The following is a 23105-nucleotide window of genomic DNA, read 5'->3' on the forward strand; positions in this document are numbered from 1 at the left end:
TAGCTGTTGATGTAGAAACTGGAAAAAATGTTCGGCTATAGCTGTGTCATATGGTTCTTATGTTTACAAAGGTTTGTGTCCTTTTTAAAAAAAAAAAAAAAAAGCCTGGAAGTAGCCTAGCTCCTAATAATGTCATTTGTTTACACATGCCACAAAATGTGCAAAAACATTGTATTTCTGTGTAATTTAGTGTTAAATATTATTGTTAATGACATTAACAAGTATTTTTGTTAGACAGCAGGAAAGTCGGATGGTTGCCAGAATTGATTTATTGAAAATTTGCCAACAGTGCAATGAAAAGGCAATTCACAGCAACACTGAGTGAAATGCTGAGTACAGTACAAATGCATCACCTTCTAATTTTCTACTTTTCACATATGTTTGTGGATGTTGACAGGAATTTTAACTTTTTCTCAAGTTCAAGACTCATTTCCAGTTTTTGGAAAACAAATGAAAACAAAACTGATGTAGTGCAGACTACGAAAGCATACTTCAGAAGATGGCACTGGTCACTGCAAACTCATAAAACGGGTTTTTCTGGTCGAAAGCTGCAATTCTGCTGTATAAGTAACTATTGTGTCTTTTTTTTTTTTTTTTTTTTTTTTTTTAAATGAAGAAAAAAAAAAGCAACTTCAATAAAAGTTATGAAATCCAGCATCAACTCCCCACTTTACTGATGCTTAGTTGCAGGTGCTTCAATTCACATCAGACTTGCTAAGACTAGCATTACCAAGCAGGAAGAGCCATTCCTGAGTCAATTATGCTCAAAGAATATATAAAAGTACAAGATGCTTCCAGATTCCCAACAATTTTTATTCAGTTAAACATCAGTAGGATGCAAAGGAATAACAAAGTACCATGCAACAGACAGGTTCAAAATATGGGAAGTGGACTAGTTCTTATATGGCACTTTTCTACTCGAGCACTCAAACTGCTCAGGAAAAGCACCAGTTTTCTTGTGTCATAGAGACCATAGGTAATCCCAATTGACCTGTGATAGATCCGTATGTCTGTTGTCAAGATATAATAGCTAACCAGTGGAGTTTGACAGTCTCATTAACGAACTTATTAATCATTGACCAGCTGAGTGCACAGATGCACATACCTTTGTCAGGTTCAGAGGAAGGAAAAACAAAACTGTTTCAGTCAGAGGATTCACACATATGAAAAACTGTAAAATAAACGTTGTGTGATCATTGTCTGGGAGAGTGGAATCAGCATGTCTTCCAGTTTTACAACAGGTAAAAGCTTTTTTGTTTTAATTAAATTTGTTCTTCTATATACAGAACGCTTTATTTAATTGGAAACAATAGTTTTGTATGCAGCTTTGCAGAGCATGAAATGGTCAACGAAAATCAGAGAAGCAGCTTATAACACTTAAAGTCCAGGAGTTTTTTATACAGTTAATTTAGCTACTTTCAACCTCTACAGTCTGTCACCACAATAGTTTAATCTTTTCTTTAAAGACCTTTGAACGAGGGTTATTATAAGGACAATGAAACCAAAGAAAGCTGGAGGTAAAGTGGAATAGATTCAAAACGATTACTTTTACCATTTACACTGTCTAAGGTACTGAGACTTCTTCAATAATACCAACATTTTTACACACTGGTTACAGTCAAAGCATAGACTCATACAGTTCATCCACTTAATGGACTGCACTATATCATTTCCCTCCAAAAAGCATATTAATTCATTTTTTAAATCCAGGTCTTTTATGTCTGTTTATTTATGTATTTATTATTTTATTAGGGCTCACAAGCTTTCAAGCACCACAGTGTATCTACTTGTGTAGGAGTGAAAGCTGTCAGACTGGGTTTTTTAAGGATTTGTAAACTGACAAAAAAGCCTTTGTGTAGCATAATTTAATACTGAAATACTTTATTCTGTGTACTTATAGGACTTTATCTACAAACACAACATGGCCAGTTTGCAATTACCAATTAAAATTTTACTTTTACTTTTGATTGGAGGAAGTCAGAGTAGAGGAAACACACACACACACACACACACACACACACACACACACACACACACACACACACACACACACACACACACACACACACACAGGCACCAGACGACAGCTTTGCTTTTGTGCTCAGCTCTCTTCAACATGACGGGCACAGCGTCCACACCACTGCAGACGCCACCCCAATCCATCTGTCAATCTCTTGCTTTCCCCTCACTTTTGAACAAGACTCCAAGATACTCAAGATACTCCTCTTTTCTGGCTGAGGAGCATGGCCTCAGATTTGGAGGCACTAAGTGTCATTGCAAAGCTTCACACTTGGCTCCAAACCACTCTGTTGTGAGCTGAAGGCCACCACTTGATGCAGCTAACAGAACCACATCATCTGCAAAAAGCAGAGATGCAATTCTAAGCCAACCAGACTGTAAGCCTTCCACCACCTGGCTCCATCAAGAAATTCTGTCCATAAAAATTATGAACCAAATCAGTGACAAAGGGCAGCCCTGGTGGAGTCCAACACCAGCTGGGAATGATCATGGGGAGGCTGAGAGCTACCACATGGACCTCCCTAGAGAGCAAAGTGAGCATCCTCGGCAGGCCTCCCTTGACACCACACCCCAGACCACACCACAGATTGACAAAAGGAATGAATTAAGGTATTGCAATGGCCCAGGTAAAGTCCAGACCCCAACTCATTTGCCAAATCTTCTATTAGGAATCTTGGTGTTACTTTTGACTCAGCTCCTGTTTTTATCATTTAAGAAACATTACTAAGCTGAGTCCCATTGTGTCACACTCGGAACTTGAAATTGTCATTCATGCATTTGTTTCATCTCGTTTGGACTATTGTAATTCTTTGTTCACTTGTTTATGTAAGCCCTCAGAATGCTGCTGCAAGGCTTCTGACCAATTCCTCCAAGTACTCCCACGTCACACCCCAGCTGCACTGGCTCCCCATTACATTCAGAATTTAAGATTATGACTCTGTAATTCAGGGCTCTGCATGGACAAGCACTGGCATACATCAGTGATCTTTTACATCCATACATCCCCAGCAGGCCCCTGAGGTCATGTGATCAGGGCTTGCTGGTTGACCATCACACGAGGCTGAAAATGAAAGGTGACAGAGCTTTTGTAACTGTGGCCCCCAGACTCTGGAACTCTCTCCCTACCAGCTTGATCTGTGGACTCTTTAAAAAACAGCTAAAAACTCGTCTTTTTAAACTTAATTTTGGTTAATTTTTCTTTTTATGTTTTAGCTTCTGTGAAGCACTCTTTTATTTTTATCTTGATAGGTGCTATATAAATAAAATTTTGCTTTACTTGCTTTTACTTTACTCACCACACAGAGGTTCTGTTGTCTATTTTATATTCAGATGGCAGCCCCCTGCCCACCACTGCAGCTCCCAGGACAGCTCTCACTATGGGTGCTGCTGACATTGCTATTGTTGTTGTCTACTTTATAATTGTCATGGTGGTTGGAATCTGGGTAAGAAGAGACTGAACTAATTTCATATTTACATTTGAATCACTAAACAGTTTATACCAAAGCTAATTTAAGCTTGATTTGTTTGTTCCTTTATATGTAAAAAATACAAGAAAGTTCTGTACAAGTCAATGCTAAACATGTTTATATAGAAAAATAAAATTATTTTTACATATGTTTTTTTTTCTACGTGTTTAATTAACTATAGTCATTATGAGTGCATTTCTCCATTTACTAGAAAATGATTCTTGGATGTTCTACAGAGAGTTCATCCTTGCAAAAAATAAACAGATTTTTTTTGACCCAGCTAATTGAATTTTCTGATGTAGAAATGTGCACCATGATTGTAAATGTATTTACTATATTTTGCACCAGATCAATCTTTGGTGTTGTTTTAAAACTGTATTATTCTAATCTTTTCTTTTGTCCTTGCTATAGTCATCAATGCGTGTCAATCGCAGCACTGTTGGGGGCTACTTCTTGGCTGGTCGTTCAGTGACTTGGTGGCCTGTGAGTAACAAACGATTGACTGTTGTGCATCATATAAAGCTCTTGATTTCAAATCGATTGTCACACGCCTGTGCTATGAGGACCCTGTACGACACACACACAGCCAATGTTCTAATGCAAGGGACTTTCTATTTACAATAAACAACAGACTTAAGTCAGAGTCAAATTTATTTGTATAGCACATTTAAAACAACTGTTGACCAAGGTGCTGTACAATCAAGATAAGCAAAAGAAATAAAAACATAGGGAAACATGATAAAAGTTAAGAAAAAGAATCATAACATTAGAAGATTTGAGTAAATGATAAGATATATAAAAGTAATACAAACTCATTCTGGTTTAAAAGCTGTAGGGCCTGGTTTGTTTGCAGTCATCATGTCTCCAGCTTAGCTCTCCTCTCCTCTTGGCCCGAGAAAAGCACTGCCAGTCTCAATGACACTGCCCCTGAATCCACTGCAACACCCCTCCTCTGCAGCCGAGCTGCAGACCACACGCCACCACACTGATATATTCCACACTACATGTAGTTATGTAGATTGCATGGCTTTATCAGGAATAAATAAGCACATTATATTATATTACTGCCAGGTAGTAGGAGGGAAGAAGAAGCTTTTAGGCATGTGTTCTCTGGGGAAGTGTTGCTGTTATACACAGAGACACGGTAAAGACTTGGAATCTAAACAAAACCAAAAAATAAACAAATATACAAAATGAAAATTTACAACATGAATTTAAATATATAACTAGAAAACTGGAAATCCTATGGAAGAGGATTGGGGCCACTGAAAAAAAGGGATGTCAGATTTCTGACTTTTTTCTCAGAATTCTGGAAAAAAAAAGACATCCCGACTTTTTTTTCCAGTGGCCCCAATCCTCATCTGTAAAACCCACTGTCAATAGAAAATTGTACTAGTCAGTATAGACTTTTAATAAAATAAGTTTGCATATGATAGAATACTGCATGAGGACCTCTTTATAACTCAGACTGTTTTTAGTTCACTGTGACCCGTCATCATGCAGGGAAGGAGCAGTACCTATTAGTGCTAAATAAGAGCTTAATGAGCAGTTTCACTTCGTGCCAGGTAGAGAAGCCTCTCCTGGCACACACGCACACACATATACACATCCACATTCCAATATGATAAACGAATGCACCTACTTTTGTATATAAATAAAGACCAGAGCGGTAACAGAGCGCACTTCACAGGGCCCCCACTCCGATGTGAGCGCTCTGTGACCGCCCTTGCAAGTAAAAACTGCAGCGTGTGTGTCTCCACTCTCTGACTCTCAGCTGAAGAAGTGTCTTTTAGAATAAATCTCTTGACATCCACCCTGGAGACTGACTGAAGACAAAACTTTGTTAAAATTAAAATAAGAATGAGAAATACTAAATTATAACATTTGATATTTCAAGTTATGGTAGGAATTGTGTTGATTTTCTGTATAAACTAAATATGACTAAAGTGCATTCACAGGCTGTCATTTAAAAATGTTATTATGTAGTTGTAAGTATTTTAAGTAAGTATTCTAAAAGCTTTTGTTGTTATTGTCTATTATCTCTGTTCCACTACAGATTGGAGCCTCTCTGATGTCCAGTAATGTTGGCAGTGGTTTATTTATTGGTCTAGCAGGGACAGGAGCAGCTGGAGGAATCGCTGTTGGGGGATTTGAATGGAACGTAAGAGATGCACACACACACACTCAGACACACACACACACTCAGACACACACACACCCTGTTGGGCACTGCATGCAGGATTTAAAATAACAACATGATCATTCAGTAGTTTCTTTGTAAGGACAATCATTTCATAATCAGTTTGTGATTCAATCGGGTGGCAATGAAGCTAATATGGGAGAAATATGATTTTTTTCCCTTCTTGTCCCTGGAAGTATTCTCAGTTAAGTATTTTGGATCAACTGAAGGGTTTTCAGAAAACATTTAGGACAACATGATTACAGGGAATTATAGTAGTCCAGCCTTGATATAAGACAGAACAACGATGAAAAACTATGTGTACATGCACCACAGAAATTATTCATTTAACTATTGCTTTTGGTTTCAATGCAACTTTTAAGAGTTGCTCTGAGTATTTCTACATCTTCATTGTGTCGGTTGTAACATTATATGTTTTAGGGTTTTTTTTTTACACCAAAATCAGTTAAATCAGTTAACACTAGTTGACTATGAACAGGTTGTATTCAATTATCTAAATATGCGACTGTCTGAGCTGGATCACTGCAAGACTAAAGATTTAGATATGCTATGTAAATAGGGCGAAAACTCACAGTAGACGTTTGTTTGGTACTTCTTCATTTATGCTATTTAAAACTTTGCAATGTCCACTTGAAAAAGTGAAAAACATGAACAACTGTTATATTTACTTTTGACAATACGGACAATGTCTCAGTGCAACATTTTGTGTTTCTGTGTGTTTCTGTAGGCATCGTGGGTTCTCGTAGCTCTGGGTTGGATATTTATCCCCGTTTACATCTCTGCTGAAGTGGTAACAATGCCTGAATACCTGGCCAAACGCTTTGGAGGCCAGAGGATACGCATATACATGTCTGTTCTGTCACTTATTCTCTACATTTTCACCAAAATATCAGTAAGAGGTTTTTTTTTTTCAAATACATAAATGATCTTAATATGATACAGTAGCCACATTACCTGAGTCTGCGTGTGTGTGTGTTTCCCAGACAGACATTTTTTCCGGGGCATTGTTTATCCAGGTGTCATTTGGGTGGAATCTGTATCTGTCTACAGTCATACTGTTGCTGGTGACTGCTGTCTACACTGTGGCAGGTAAAACACAAACACGTTTTGACTGTTTTTAGTATTAATGTTAAAAGTTATGTCAGTGCAAGCTTTCAACAGCATAACTGTTTGCCATCATTTAAAATAAATTACATCAGTTTTTTATCTGATGGGTTTTTCTGGACGAGAACCAATTTTTTTTTATCCCACATGCAGTATCCCAGTATCCCAGTGTTAATTTTGACAGCTAATTTGGATTTAGTTAGTCTCTTGACCAAAATGTCAAACTTTTTAGTCATAATTCTTTTTGGTTTAATCAATTTTTAATCAACAAAATATCACAAGACTATAATATACTATAGCAGGAATGATGCTGATGAGTACCAAACACAACACTGGAGACATTAATCCAAGTATCTAAGCAAAGGGCTTTCTGGAGGTAGTAATGAAGAGAGTCGACTGTCCATGGGATCGTCAGACACTTCTTTTCCACAATATTATACCTACCACCTGATGTAAACCACAGGGCAGTCAACCCCCCTTCCTGCTAGGGCAAAATGGCCCTCAGGCCTCTGCTCCACAGCACAAAAAGGGAGGGAGAAGTTAAGAGCAGGGGTTTCTCACGTCCCAAGTGGTTCCCCAGATACTGTACCTCCCTCCGTCCAGCCGCACACTTCTTTGTGTTGGCCATGTGCTTCACCTGCCTCAGGAAATCCAGGACCGCAACCACTGAATATGCTCCGCCCAGGTGTTGCTATGGATGATGATGTGTTCCAGATAGGCGTCAGTATACAAAGTGTGCAGTTGCAGTACTCGGTTCATGAGGCGCTGCAAAGTGCTTATTTTCTGCCAGTAGCCCTTGGTCACATTCAGTGTTGTGAAAAAATGAGCTGTGCCTAACCAGCCCAGTAGTTTGCTGTCCCCGGCGCATGGGAAAAGCAGACGTGGGGTCACCCAGCAGCCACGGTGCAGAAGCCACAGGGGGCTGCAGTGACGATCCCGCAGGCGTGGAGACAAACAAAAATGGACACTGTACACACACTGACACTCACCAAACATACTCTATACCCCAGGTCCTGGCACCATTGCCCCCAGAGGGGCAATCCGCCCCAAGACCCAGGAGAAGTTACCCTTTTTCCTGGGGTGGGGACAGTCCTGCAGCAGCAGGGAGGCCCAGCATCCCAGACCCCAAACAGACGGCCAACTCCTCCTCCCAGCCCCCTGCCCCGATGGCGGAGAGAACGGGAGTGTGAAGACCCCATACCTCTCCCTCTCTCTCATGTGTAGTGTTGCTGCGTGTTGTTCTAAAGTGCATTTAAAACATCCCATATGGAAAAGATATATATAAATCTTATAAAGTTTGTATCTGTCTTGTGTGAAACTTGTATGAAAAGCATATAAGAGTGAAAACAGATATAAGATCCCTTGAAAAATTATATAATGAAATTTGTATGTTTTGGATACTTACTAAAACAATGTATGAAAGTAATGAGAAAGTGGCCACTTTCATGAGTAATCACATATAAGTTTTTACTATTTCTTTTCCATATGGGATGGGAGGGGCATGGTGCTTTCTGCCAGAGAGCAGCAGGTGACACCACGGCCCAGGAACCCTCAATGTCTACATGCATTTAAATTGAGAGGTGGGCACCAGAGGTGAGGTTGAATACACAGACCATCCTCTGGACGCCGTATAGCACGGCCACCCCCAAGGCCCTATATGTATGTGTTATGAGAGTGTGAGTAATGTGGATGTCTATGTTGTGGAATAAAAATGAGGCACAGGAGGTGACAGAGGAGGAATCCCTCCCCTGCACCTTGGTGACACACCTGTACCCCAAGACACTGCATGTGTGGGTGGGTGTGATGGAGGCTGTTTCCCTCTCTTACTAACATTCAGGAGGTCCAGCAGCCAGTTACACATGGGGGTGCTGATACCCAGGGAGCTGAGTTTCCTCACCAGCTGCTGGAGAACAATTGTATTAAATGCTAACTTAAAGTCAACAAGGGGTGATGATGAAACATTGTCATCTACTGTTTTTCAAAGTGTCTGTAATTATGATTTTAAGGGAAATGAAAATGTTACCATGTTTGTTCAGTGCTCAGAGTGCAGTTTGTATTTAGTAACTCAGTGTGACAGGAATGATGGACCCGACCACATATTTTGCTCTTTACACACTTCTTTATTCCTGGTTGCTGCTCTCCCAACAATTGGCTGCAGCATTTCAGCTACAGCCACACAACCACATAACAACAACAACAACAACCTCAGGTCCTGGCGCATTTGACATAGGGTGATGAGCTGATCGAGCTCAGGTGTGTCAGCCTCCCCCACAGCCGCGCCACAAACCACACCCCGCCACACTCACCTAGTTCAACTGTTTTTGAAATAAGAATTTGTTAAATTATTTATGTTGAAAACAGTCTAAATAACACTATTACTCTAACACAGACAATCTGACAATAATATAAAAATCTGTATTTATGTAGGTGGTTTGGCAGCTGTGATCTACACTGATGCTCTCCAGACTTTGATCATGGTTGGAGGAGCTTTTGCCTTAATGTTCATAGGTATGGTACACAGACTTATACAGATACACAAACACAATCATGGGTTCTTAATTACATGACTTACATAGTACTGAAAGTTTGGATTAAAAGGTGTTATTGGCTGAAATGTTTCAAGTTAAGTATCAATCAAAAAATAGAAAACTGTTTCTTTGCATCCAATTATCCTCACTGAAGGCTTCCACATCTACATGTCATAATATTTATTAGTTAATAAGTGAAGTTATAAAATTGTAAAAGTCATTGTACATTTTCCAGCATTCTCCAAGGTGGGCTGGTATGAGGGCCTTATGGATCGTTACATGTCAAGTATTCCCAATGTGACTGTTCCCAACACCACCTGCCACTTACCCCGTAGTGATGCTTTCCACATGTTCAGAGATCCTGTAACAGGGGATTTACCCTGGCCAGGTCTACTGTTTGGGCTCACCGTACTGGCTACATGGGTCTGGTGCACAGATCAGGTGATTTGATCTACACTAAAATTCAGCATGGTGCAGTAATGTTATTGTAGCGGCACACTGCTGTGGGAATGATCCTGGAGGTGGCGGTCTCAAAAACTGATAACATTTGTCTTTGTGAGTCTAAAAAATATGTCCCAATACAAATAAATAATGCAACTGATTTTAATTCCTCAAAACACACCTTGAACTCTTTATAACATTCTTCCTTCTCAGGTTTGAATGTAAATGACAAAAGGCAGCATTTGCATACTTGGTCAAAAATGAGTATTACCTGCTATAGCCAAGGTAATGCCATCCAGAGTCTCTAGAGCAGCATATCTCTAGTTAGAGATATGCTGCTAAGATATTTAGGGCAACCTCAGTTTTAACAGTTTTAATTTCTAACAAGTCAGTGTACTCTTAATGCCAGTCCCAAGCTCAGATAAATGGGAACAGTTGGATCAAGAAGGGCATTAGGCATAAAAACATGGCCAAATAAAACGCGCAGATCATCTATAATGAAATTTCTATGCTGGATTGGTTGTGGCCCAGGTTAACAATGTCCGCCAACAGGGTGCCAGTGGAAACTGTGCTACTGTTGGCCAAAAGAAAGAGGTGAAGTGGAAGAGGCAGCATGAGTAAAGAAAAGTCACAGATGTGGAAGTGAGAGTAGAAACTATAAATTCAGGGACTATAGAATAGAATAGCCCTTTATTGTCATTGTACATGTAGAAGAAAATTGTGGGTGCTCCACACCAACTGCACCACAATAGAATATAAATAGTAGACAGGAGGAATAAATAGCAAATAGTAAATATATATCATCAAGAGGGATATATACAAAAGAAGAGAAATCTATAAAAAGAAATAAGAGAAAGGCACACATTAGAGAACAAAATAATTGCAAAGTGCTCAAAAGTGGTGCAAAGAAAATACTTGCTCTGAGTATAGATTCAGGCTGGTTTGTGAGGAAATCTTTGCCTGTACTTCACTCGTCTTCCAAAGTTTTCAGTTAGGAAAAACTAGCTGGAGGCGAGCATCATCTGGTTATGTTTTAACAACTTTTGAGGGGTTTATTTACTGAGTGGGGTGTAGGCAGAGGAAAGAGTACAAGGAGACTTGGTGGTGGAATGAGGAAGTAAAGCAAAGTATTCCAAGGAAGAAGTTACCAAAGAAAAAGTTGGATAGGCAGATAAAGAAAGTAGACATGAGTACTGGGAAATTCGGCATACCGCACAGAGAAATGCTTATAAGGAGTTGTATGTGAGGTGGGATACTAAGGAAGAAGGAAAGGACTTGTATCCGTTGGGTAGCCAAAGAGACTGAGCTGGAGCAGACATGTAAACGGTTTCATTAATTAAGGATAGAGATGGAAACAAGTGAACAGAGTTTTTTGAGGAAGAAGGAGTACTTTGACGAGCTGATGTAGACAATGAGAGAGAGAGGATCACAGTCATTTTGTCCCTGTGTTACAACACTAAATATGAAACATCCCCTCCCTTTTTTAACATTAAAAATTTCAGTGAATTGCATTACTTATTTGAATTCAAACATATTTTTTAGACTCAAAAAGTTATTTGTTATACGTTTTTTGAGACTATCACCTCTATTGATCATTCTCACAGTAATTTGGCGATGAAATATTCTTACTGCATAACGCTGTTTTACTTCTCATTGCATCACTTCCAAACCTATCCTGCTTTTCTACAAAACGTAATTACTTCTGATCGGAGAGATGAGAATCTCTCCAGTACATCTTCATCTCAATTGTGTCAAGTGTCATTGTCCATTAGTTTTTGTTCAGTTATCATTTTGTTTATGTCAGGAAAAAAAGATCATTGACAAAGACTATGACAAGAATTATTGGTCAATACAATTAACAGTGTTTAACTGTATTGTAATGTCATTTTTGAGACAGCGTTGACACTTCACAAACCAGAAACCACAGCAACATTTCAGAAAATGCTATAACGAAAAACAAAACACAACAAGAATATACAAAAGTACATTATCTGAACTACAGTTAAGATACAGGGATGCATACACCTGTAAAGGCCAGCTTGCCAATAGTTACTCTTAATCATTAACCAACATTCATAAAAATGAGAACTGATTCATATAATCATGTCTGTGTTCTCTACTAGCCTTATATAACTGGGCAATGACAGATAACCCACAAGCTAGGCAGCTGAAAATCACATTTCTCCTTCTGAATGTGATAGACTTTCACTAAACTTTTCAACAGCTTGCTAATGTTACCAGCTTTATGAGACCTGATGCATTTGTGAGGTTTGCACGCACTGACTGTAGAAGTGTAATCACATTTTTGAGTGTTTAGTTCTCTACTATTAGCATTAAAACTAGAATCTGTGTGCACACACACTTGCACATTTTAATACAGTATTTATTACTATTACTTATATTTGTGTTACTTATTGTGTATAAATAATATAGAAGGTTTGCAAATGTAAAGTTGAACATTACAAAAGTACAAAATGTGTAATGCAATGATGGATAAAAATGATTATATGTTTATGCTGGTGTGTGTTTTTTCTTCAGGTTATAGTCCAAAGGTCTCTGTCAGCCAAATCTTTGTCTCACGCTAAAGCCGGCAGCGTGTTGGGTGGCTATCTCAAACTGCTCCCTATGTTCTTCGTTGTGATGCCAGGAATGATAAGTCAAGCACTATTCCCAAGTCAGTAGTATACCTCTCAATGTGGGAATTGACAGTGGGAATGTTATGTGAAATGTTTTTTAATATTGTTCTATATGCATACTTATATAATACCATTTTGATTACCTTGATATTATTATATATATTATAACAGATGATGCATCTCTTATTATTGTTATTATTGTTTTAAAGAGATTGTTTGCAACTCCTTTTTCAACAAACCTACACTATGACACCATTCTAAGCAGGTCTCCACTTAACTTTACGTTGGAAAAATTATCACATTTTTACTTTTGTTGACACTTTCAATTCATGTTAATGGAGTGGGTAATTGTAGGAAACACATCTGTGGTGTTTTGTCTCATTTAATATAAACTAAATTGTTATTTTTTTCAGCCCCTCCTTCTTTGTTTTCTTCTTTATTTGTAGATGAGGTTGGTTGTGTGGATCCAGATATCTGTCAAAGTGTGTGTGGTGCTTCAGTTGGTTGCTCTAACATTGCTTACCCTAAACTAGTAATAGAGCTAATGCCTGTGGGTAAGACACACACATACACACACACACTCATTTTGATATCTTAGTGAAGACATCTAAAAATCGAACTAACATAATGCTTTCCCTACCTGCTTACCCTAACTCTAACTATCAAAAAGGAATGATTAACCCTAACCCTTAGCCTAAACCTTACCATAACCTAATAGTAACCCTGACACTAAGACCACATTTTAAAGTTTCAAAACTGCCGTCAAAACCGTGAGGACAGGCACTTTCCTCACAAGTGACTGTTGGTCCCCACAAGTATAGTAACACACACACACACACACCTATCTATCTATGTATGGCACAAGAAGTAAGAACATTTTTGTTTGCTCAGTTATATCTGTGTTTTAACAATGCCTCTTGGCAAGAAATCTTAAACTGTTGAAATTGTGTTTATTTCCCCTTAAATGGTGCCACAATTGTGGGGAGAACGTATTTATGGATTGAGCAGTAGAATCAAACCCAATCTTCTCTGTCAATACTAAACAGCTTATTCTGCTATTGACTCTTCTTTTGAGCTTCTGGTACCCAAGTTGCTGACAATCAGGTGTGCGACTGGTGCCTAATTAAAAGCAACTGTAAGCAGGGACCCTGCTACAGCACTCAGTTGGTGCCTCCTCCAAGCATGCCACATTTGACTAATCTCAACAGGGACCGTACCAACCTGGAGCTGGTCTTCCATAGAACCAAGTTCAATTCGATTTATTTCAATTCTTTTTTAAATAGCACCAAATCACATCAGCAGTCACGTGCATGCTCTTCATTATTTGGAATGAGCCCCCAGAACCATCTCTAAATTGAAGGCCAAGTTTCATGTAACGGGCGATGTCAGCTACAGGCCACATCCCAAGAAGATGGCACAACAGGAAGACAGTTTCCTCACCCTGTCAGTAGTAGACAGTCTTTTACAGATTTGCAGTCAAGGTTTACAGAACAATATGGCTGATGGCTCTTTACTGAGATAATCCAGAACAGATCTTGATGCCTTGATGTTCTCAGAGATAAACACATGCATTAAGAGAGTTTATAAAAATCTATGTTCTTTTTCCATGGCAACAACTGACAATAAGCAGGTTTTATAAAATGATGTGCCATCATTTTTTCTTCTTCACAGGACTTCGTGGTCTGATGTTGGCAGTGATGTTAGCTGCTCTTATGTCATCCCTGACTTCCATTTTTAATAGCAGCTCTACTCTGTTTACACTGGACCTCTACCACAAAGCCAGGCCTAAAGCTTCTGAGTTGGAACTTATGATAGTTGGAAGGTAAGATTGACAAGAATACCTTATATGCTTTGGAAAACCAATACAAAACTCAGATGTTCTATAACATTAATACCAAAGCTATACTTACCCTAAATACAGTTTTCAATTGAGCAAATTAGTAACATGAGGTTGAAGAGCCCAGAGGCCAGAATTGGTATGTGGACCTACAAACAGATTCAAATACAGGAAGCAAAAGTAAGATGTTCTCACAAATTTTATTGAGCGACAGAGTGTAAAACTAAGGCACAGGGAATGAATGTTTGGCGTGGAATCTGGACGTGGGGGATGGTGAAACAGATGGAGTCTATGGCTTACTTGACTAGTGGCAGTGGCAGTGGCAGTGGGGGAGGTAGTGTTGGCCGGGTGAGTGTCCGATAAAGTGGAGTGGAGTGGAGTGGAGTGGAGTGAGTCCAACCTGAATGACCCAGAGATGCAGAGCTATGAATGTAGGAGAGCAGGCAGGTGGTGAATAGTGAGTCTGTGTGAGAGAGGCTGTGAGTGGAGTCCTAGAGAAGGTGACCAACGTCCAGGGGGGTATGCGTTCTGCAGGCAATGGAAGAGGTGATCCAAGAGGCTATTGAGGGCACAAGAGAACAAGGTAAATTTACAAAGAACTAAGCACTAGAGACAAAGACGTCCTGCCACTAACATGTGGTTAGTCTACGAACTGGCGAAGAACAGATGTCGGGGCTGGTCTTAAATACTGCCTTAGATTAGCCTGGATCTCCAACAGGTGCAAGTAGCAGATGTACTCACCAGGGCTCTGCCCAGAGGAGGACACACAGGGACACCATGGAAAAATCCAGACGACTCACCTGGACCATTACAGTAGTATTAACCAGAGCCAGACTGGGTTTGGCTCCAAGGGCTGAACAGAATGTTTTCGAAACCTGGGAGGTGAACTGTGGTCCTCTGTCTGACACGATCTCAGTCAGGATGTCGTACAGGCTAAACACATGATCCACCAGGATGTTAGCCGTCTGGGATGCTGTGGGAAGTTTTTTTAGGGCGATGAAGTGCTCGGATTTGGAGAACCTGTCAACAACAGTCAAAATGGTCGACTTTCTGGAGGAAACAGGCAGGCCGCTAACAAAACCTAAAGCAATGTGGGATCAAGGCTGACTGGGAATGGACGATTGGTTGAAGCAGAACTGAAGGACGTTGAGTTTTATTTTTGTTCCGTGCAAAGATGGTGCATGCGGCCGAATAATCCCGGACATCCTTATCTAAAGTCTCCCACCAGAAATGTCTTTTAAGTAATGAAGTGGTCCTACCTCTCCAGGACAGGAAAACCAGGTGGTGTGGATACAGTCAAGAATCACCCAATGTAACGGTGATTAGCTGGTCTTGAGCTTGGATCTGGCTCTGACACAAGAGCTTGGCTAATGGCCTCCTCCACATCCCAGGTAATGTAACCAATCTCACAGGTGGGCAGAAGTATAGTTGCAATCTCAGAGATGTCAACCTCATCTATGAATGGTTTAGTGTCTAGGTGAATTAAGACTGGTGCTGATGAAAACAGATACTTCAGATACTTTGGTGAAGGCGGCTTCAGCCTCAGGGGACCAGATGAACGGGACTTCAGTGGATGTGAGCTGTGTAAGAGGTGCTGCTACCTGACTATAGTTGCAGATGAAGTGGTGATAGAAGGTGGAAAAGCCGAGAAACTGTTGAAGATATTTATGTTAGGTAGGTGTTGGCCACTCCTTAACTGATTGAACCTTTGCTGGGTCAGTCTTCATCTGCCCCCCTGCCAGAATGTATCCGAGGAATGAAACAGATGTTTAGTAAAATCCACATTTCTCAGCCTTGACATATAACCTGTTTTCCAAGAGATGTTGGAGGACTTCACAAATGTGAACTTGATGCTCCTGAAGGAATTTGGAGAATATTAGTATGTTATCAAGATAGACAAAAATATTCAGAAAATCTCTGCGAACATCATTCACCAGTACCTGAAAGACAGCAGGGGCATTAGTAAGACCAAACGGCATCACCAGATTTTCAAAATGACCTAGAGAGTATTAAATGTGGTATTCCAATCATGCTGCTTTTTTGTTTTACTTTATTCTTTTTTATGTAATCCTGCACATAGACATAGACAGGTGAAATGTGGATAAGGTAGGATCTAGGGAAGTTTGCATGTTTGGGTAATGTTCTTGTTGATGGCATCTGGTCGTGATCTTTTGTTTAGTAAGCATGCTATTTGTTTTGGGTAAGTTTGTTACGTGAGTGCATTCAGGGAAGTGGTGCAATCACCAAGACTCCGCCCACTTCCACAGGTATGAAGACCAAAAAACTGTGTTTTTTCTGCTCTTCTTCACCTGATCCCAGCTGTGAGTGAACAATCTGAATGTGTGATCGTGGACTGTGTGGGCCCATTGCCTAAAGACAAAAACTGGACATCAATTTCTGCTAATGTTAAAGTGTGCTGCTACACATTTCCCAGAAGCTGGTCCACTCAGGAGGATTTCCGCACCTCTGGTCATTAATACCTTAACAAAGTTTTTTACTACCTTTTGGAGCTCAGGAATCAAACATATAGCAGCTAATGCTTATCATCCTCAGTATCAAGGAGCTCTAGAGCAGTGGCACCAAACCCTTGGATCAAAGTTACAGAAATACTGCTTAAACACAAGTAAATACTTGGATGAGGAAGTGCCAATGGTTGTGTTTGCCATACAGGAATCACTTTTTGGACACAGTCTGGGGGCATAATCAAAACTGATGTTCTGGATTATGTTTAAAAGTTTAGAGAACACTTGCACACAACCCTTTTAGTTGCAGGTCCTATCATCTGCCCAGGCCTCAATGTAACATCGGTATGATAAGACAGCAGTGTCCTAGCAGCGGTGTCCTAGTCCTTAATGTCACCTGGCAAGAAGGCTCGTTTCTCAGGACCTTAGGTGGTCAAAAAGAAGGTATGTGAACCTGATTATGAGGTTAAAGACCCCTGACTGGAAGCAACAAACCCATGTACCACAGCAGAGATGACATTTCCTCAGATGTTGCAAAACCGCTAGTTGTACCTTTGGCAACTGTATCAGCTGGTGACCCTGAGATCTCTCCAGTTCCCATTTCTTCACTCATCTTTAAGGAGTTTAAGTTAAGTTTTCATGTTTCCGCTGTAGAGTGCTCTGAGTATGCAATGGATCTGAAACTGTTTAAATCTTCATTTTTATATTATCATCAGTTAAAATTTCAAAGGACAACATTTAATTTCTAGATAATTGTGCTATTAATAGTAACTCTGGGCCCCTGTGGAGTCGGACTAAAATAGGATTAAAAAAAGAAAACTAAGGAATCATTTAAACATATAGACTCCAAAAGTAACACAGGTGTGTAGCATCGCTAATTAACTAGCAACGAATTAACAAAAGGGATTCAGAGTGACGTTAGATGTTCTATAGAACTATAAGATGTTAAGATGTGTCTTGTTAATTATAGTGATGTGGTTGTATTTTCTGTTGATTTAATGAACCGTCAGTCACAGTTTTAGCAGCAGAGCTGAAGGAGTCAGACTATGTAAAAAAGTGTACTGCTCCGACTCTGGCTTCAAAAGTGCAGCATGGCAGCTCCTACAAACAGGAAATCTTGACTATCTTATCTATATCTTCCATCTTTTCTACAGTCGTTGGTGGGGCTAGGTTAATCGAAAATTTTAAATTGCCCTTTGGTGTGAATGGAAGTCAAATGGTTGTTTGTCTCTCTGTGTTAGCCCTGTAATAGAGTGGCAATATGTCCAAGGTATACCACGCTGCTCGTCCTATAGTAGCTGGGATAGGCTCCAGCCCTCCATGACCCTGATAAGGATAAGAAGTAGACAATAAATGGATGGATGAATAGATGGATGGATAATAACAATAATGCGTGTGTTTTCAGGGTGTTCATCCTTGTCTTGGTGTGTCTTAGTCTGCTGTGGATTCCTGTTGTCCAGACAGCCAATAGTGGACAGCTGTTTGACTATATTCAGTCAGTGACCAGCTTTTTAGCACCTCCCATTACTGCTCTATTCCTAATGGCTATCTTTTGGCCACGAGCCAACGAGCAGGTATGTCTGCCTCTTCAGATTCAATCCAATTCAATTGTATTGGTCCCTGTGCCATTCTATCCCTTGCATCCTCTTATGTTAAACCAACTGACACCTTCACTACATTCACAAATGTCCTCTGAAGTCTTCCTCTTTTCCTCCTGCCTGGCAGCTCCATATTCAGCATCCTTTATCCAACATATCCACTATTCCAACTCTACATATCTCAACTCTAGCTTTGTCTCCAAACTGCTAAACCTGTGATGTACTCATTTTCTAATCTTATCTATCCTAATCTTGTGATTGGAAGAGGACGTGTAGGAAGGCTTTCATGTGCAAATCCATCCTACAGACTACTCTCCAGTGTGTGTGTGTGTGTGTGTGCGCGCCATTCCCTAGTCTTGAGATTCTTGCAGGTTGATATATAGAGATATGTCCTGTCTCCTCTTAATTTCATTTAGAGCTCTTTCGTTTTTTTAGTGCAGTCACTGTTGAAGTTTCCTGACGCTGTTACGATGATACCAAGGTTCGGGCTATGGCTGGGAGCTGCATTTCAGTCAGTGGTGTTCGAGATTTTTGAAAGTATCTGATTAACAGCAGCTTCATTTTTCAGCATGACAATGACCCCAAAAATACTGCCAATACAGTGAAAACATACTGGATAGAAAAATACACAATAGAACACCACCAGTCGTTGACTGGGCTTCTCAAATCTTCAACATTACTAAAGCAGTATGAAATCACTTTGACAGAGAATTTAAAAGAAAATAATAGATACGTAAACACAATTTTAAAAACAAGCAGAAACCTTAATAACTTGGGGTTTTTTTTTTCTTTGCCAGTTCCAAATTATTCAGCATCTAACGCGTTGTGTATGTCCTCTGTCTCAGGGTGCATTCTGGGGTCTGATGGCTGGACTAGTGATAGGACTGATCCGAATGGTTCTGGAGTTCTCCTATTCACCTCCTTCCTGTGGTCAGCCTGATCACCGGCCTGCAGTCCTAGCTGATGTCCACTACTTGTACTTTGCTCTCATCCTGTTGGCTCTCACATGCCTCATCATTGTTGCTGTAAGCCTGGCCACTGCCCCAATACCTAAAGAAAATGTAAGGAAAATTCCTTATATTATGATATTTTATTTATATTCTGATCTCTGGAGTGGTAATCAGAAGGTGTCTACTGAACAATATCCAGGGTTCATATAACATATGATTCCTGTTGCAAAACAAACGAAAGAAAGAAATGCAAAGGGAAAGTGTAACCGAGTTGCAGTTAAGCAATTCATTTTGATTATGTGGATTTCAACCTTCTTTTGACTGCTTCCTTTAGGGTCACCAAAACAGATAATCTTGCTTTCATCTGTATGAACTATTGAACCCTTGAGGATTCTTAATCTACAGAAATTGAAGTTGTGAGATTTTGTTTCCATTCTCAAACTAATACATTTAAGGCTGTTCATCACTGGAATCATCATGGGTTACTTTAAACATACAGACCTGAAAAAAATACTTGATTAGGTCTATACAAATATACTGACAGTATATAAGGCGCATACACCTGCGCACCTCGGACTATCAGATCATATCCCTCTCATTCTGATCCCAATGTATACACTGTGGGTGCGCATTGAAAGAACTGCAGTCAAAACAGCGCAAGACTATTTTGATCAAAGGAACTGGGAATTGTTTGCAGGTGAGAGTTATGTGGAAAACTGTGTTTGTTCAGTTTAGGGGTACATAGAGTTTTGTACTGAAAAAAATACAACAAAAAGAACAATAAATCTATTTCCTCATTGAAAAGCCATGGTTGAACAGTAATTTTAGGGCTCTACTTAAAAAAAGGCATGCAGCCTTCAGGACAGGGGACAGACGAACCTACAGCACAGGAGAAACTCCAGAGAAGCATCAGGGAAGCAAAGTAAACCATAGAAAATGACAATCCCAGTGGTATGTCGAAGAGCTTTAAGGTACTGATGGACTACAAGACCATCAGAATGCTGCCAGACGATGACGATGCTACACTGCTTGATATCTTGAACAGGTCCTTTCCCTGTTTTGACACCAGGAGAGGAGGGGAATGACTGGTCATTTAGCCAAGTAGACAATACACACTTGTCCTTCAACAGCATCAGATGAGGACTGTGTTAAAAGGCATCAACATCCACAAAGCAACTGGTCAAATATCCTTGGACAAGATACTAACCCTAAGTTGCTCTCCAGTGTGTGTGAATGTTAAATAGAAAGCACTCATGTAGAAAGAGCATAGAAAAAAGTGCTCATGTCTAGTGAGCATGAGCATATAGTGAGGTTGGGGAGTAGCCAACTAAGTGGTGTAAGGAAAATGATGTAATCTTTAACACATCAAAATCAAGGGGATTGACTTCAGGAGGTCGAGGGTCAAGAAACTACATCTCTGGTGAAATAGTGGCGATTGTGGAGAACCGTATGTACCCGGGAGTCACCTTCTCTGCACAGCTGACTTGGTTTACAAGAGAATCTTCTTTCCTAGAAAGTTGAAGGAGGCCAGAAGCTCGTGCTGAAGTTCTACAGGAGTATATACTGATGACTCATGCAACAGTGTGGTATGCCAGCTGTTCTGCTGGTGAAACGAAAGAGCTGCACAGAGTGGTGCAGACAGCAAAGTGCATTACTGGGATGGAGTCAAGGAGGCTGACGGTATCAGCAAAGACAGTACACTCCCGAGATATTCTCAGTTTGAACCGCTTCCATCTGGCAAACAGTTCATTGTTTCCATCTAGAGTGGTAGCTTCCCCTACACTACCACTGTAAAGATGGCACAGAAATACTCAGACATTTCAGTACAAACAAAACATAATTGGCTCGACACAACCTTATACAGTCGTGTATAATGCTGCTATTTTACTTCTCTGTTGACGCTGCTTAAGTTTGCTACTAACTTTATTTTTATCTCTTAAATTTGCTTCTAAGTTTAAGTTGTTTTTTTACTTGTATTGTTTTGTCCTAAGAGAGAAAGCCAAACCAAATTGAATTGTACTATGTATAATTAAATTGAAATCATTCATGTATTTGATCATTAGTAATCTGTAATAATTGTTTTTCATTCTTCGTCTCTTTTCATGTGTAGCTGCATAGGCTGACCTGGTGGTCCAGACATAGTCTTGAACCGCGGATGGATCTCTCAAGTCTTCAGATCACCTCTGACCAAGTGGACTCTAACCTCAGCTCAGAGTCTGACCGATTGCAAGAATCCACTTGGAAGAAAGTTGTTCTGTGGCTTTGTGGTTTGTCTAGTTCACGCTCCGAGTCGGCAGCTCCAGTGATTCAAAGCAGTGAACGAAACTTCCTCCAGGAGAAGTCACTCTGGAGAATAGTCTGCGATGTTAACGCCCTGCTACTGCTGGTTGTTAACGTGTTTCTCTGGGGATACTTTGCTTAATGTGGTCATGAAATCTTGAACATGTTGTTGTTTTTCTTACTTCTTACTCTTCTTAATAACTTTACTTTTCTAAACTATTCAGGAAAGAAGTGGGACAGAAAAAGGATTCTCAGATATGAAACAATGAACTAATTATTCTCTATTGTATACTGTATACAGGCAAGAGAGATAAGATTGACATCCAGTTAGCTCATTAACTGCCTTTGTTAGCAAACAATGTACAGCTCAATCTGCTCAACTTGAAAAAATAAAATAGCCCTTTATTGTGATTGTTCATGTACAACAAAATTATGACATGAGTACAAGTGCATCTGACAGGTACAGTTAGGAAGTAGTGCAAAGGACTTGTCTGAGTATAGAGTCTGTATGTGAGTGTAGGTTTTTTGCCACTGTTCTGCTAGACGTTGATCTTGGTTTCATCTGTCCAAAGAATGTTTTTCCTGAACTGGCTTTTTTTAGATTTGTTGTTGTTGTTGTTTCTTTTTAGCAAAGTCCAGTCTCGCCTTTCTATTCTTGAGGTTTATGAATGGCTTGCACCTTGCAGTGAACATTCTGTATTAATTTTCAGTCTTTTACATTCTCATTTTCTCATTTATCCAGTATATCTACCATGCCTTTTATGCACTTCTGGACTTTTTCTGCTCTTCTGTTAAAACTATCTCAGCCATGCCACTCTAACTTTGTCCTTCAAACCACTCAACCTGAGCGACCCCTCAGATGTACTCATTTCCAATTCTATTTGGGTCACTTCTAAACTTGGTGGTTCAGGGGGTTGGGACGCTCATCTGTAACCGGAAGGTCGCCGGTTCAATCCCCCAGCACTCTGTCCTGGTTGTTGTGTCCTTGGGCAAGACACTTTACCCTACCGCCTACTGGTGTTGGCCAGAGGGGCTGAAGGCGCGATATGGCAGCCTCGCTTCTGTCGGTCTGTGTGAGCGTGAATGAATAGTGGAATTGTAAAGTGCTTTGGGTTCCTAGATAAGCGCTATATAAATGCAATCAATTATTCTAATTAAATTCTCGCAGGTCAGCCTCTTGTCTTTTTGTCAGCGCCACGTCTCCAAATCGTACATTAGAGCAAATCTCACTAGGCTGTAAAAACCTTAATATTCTCTTTAGCTGATGTTCCTGTCACAAATCACACCTGACACTTGTCTACAGCCACTTCACCTTGCTTATACTCTCTCACCTCATGTGGCCCCTGCATTGCTTCGTATGCCTAACCCTGGAATTTAAACTCACTACCATCACTATGTCTACTCCTTCACTGTTACACCCATTTCCCACTCAGTCACACAAGTAAATCCCTTCTTTCACTCCTCTTCTTTTCAGAGCATAGCTCCACCTCTCTAGGCTCTCTTCTATCCACCCAATCCCTAGTCTCAAGTCTAGTCACAGATCACAATGTCCTGTAAGCCCACTGAGATTCCTTCCCGACCTCA

At 40.1% G+C, this 23105-nt stretch overlaps 1 protein-coding gene across 1 annotated transcript; it reads left to right on the forward strand.

Annotated features, from left to right (window-relative positions):
• Positions 1-58: 58 nt before the first annotated feature.
• slc5a9 (solute carrier family 5 member 9) lies at positions 59-22511 on the forward strand. The gene is made up of 14 exons (XM_040048503.1): positions 59-1241; positions 3349-3461; positions 3897-3968; positions 5542-5646; positions 6413-6577; positions 6669-6774; positions 9217-9297; positions 9553-9758; positions 12297-12432; positions 12841-12948; positions 14066-14216; positions 18099-18267; positions 19137-19352; positions 21352-22511. Exons 1-14 carry the CDS (start codon positions 1220-1222, stop codon positions 21661-21663), a joined length of 1962 nt encoding a protein of 653 aa, XP_039904437.1. The 5' UTR covers positions 59-1219; the 3' UTR covers positions 21664-22511.
• The last annotated feature ends 594 nt before the right edge of the window (positions 22512-23105 follow it).

Source organism: Simochromis diagramma, unplaced genomic scaffold (assembly GCF_900408965.1).
Source record: "Simochromis diagramma unplaced genomic scaffold, fSimDia1.1 OVJJ01000557.1, whole genome shotgun sequence".
Classification (NCBI taxonomy): domain Eukaryota; kingdom Metazoa; phylum Chordata; class Actinopteri; order Cichliformes; family Cichlidae; genus Simochromis; species Simochromis diagramma.

Excerpts from the sequence above, each read along its gene's own strand:
- slc5a9 (XM_040048503.1), top strand. The coding sequence starts at position 1,220 with ATGTCTTCCAGTTTTACAACAG. Across the intron at positions 1,242-3,348 it reads GTCTTCCAGTTTTACAACAG|ATGGCAGCCCCCTGCCCACC; the intron begins GTAAAAGCTTTT and ends TTTTATATTCAG. Across the intron at positions 3,969-5,541 it reads GTTCAGTGACTTGGTGGCCT|ATTGGAGCCTCTCTGATGTC; the intron begins GTGAGTAACAAA and ends GTTCCACTACAG.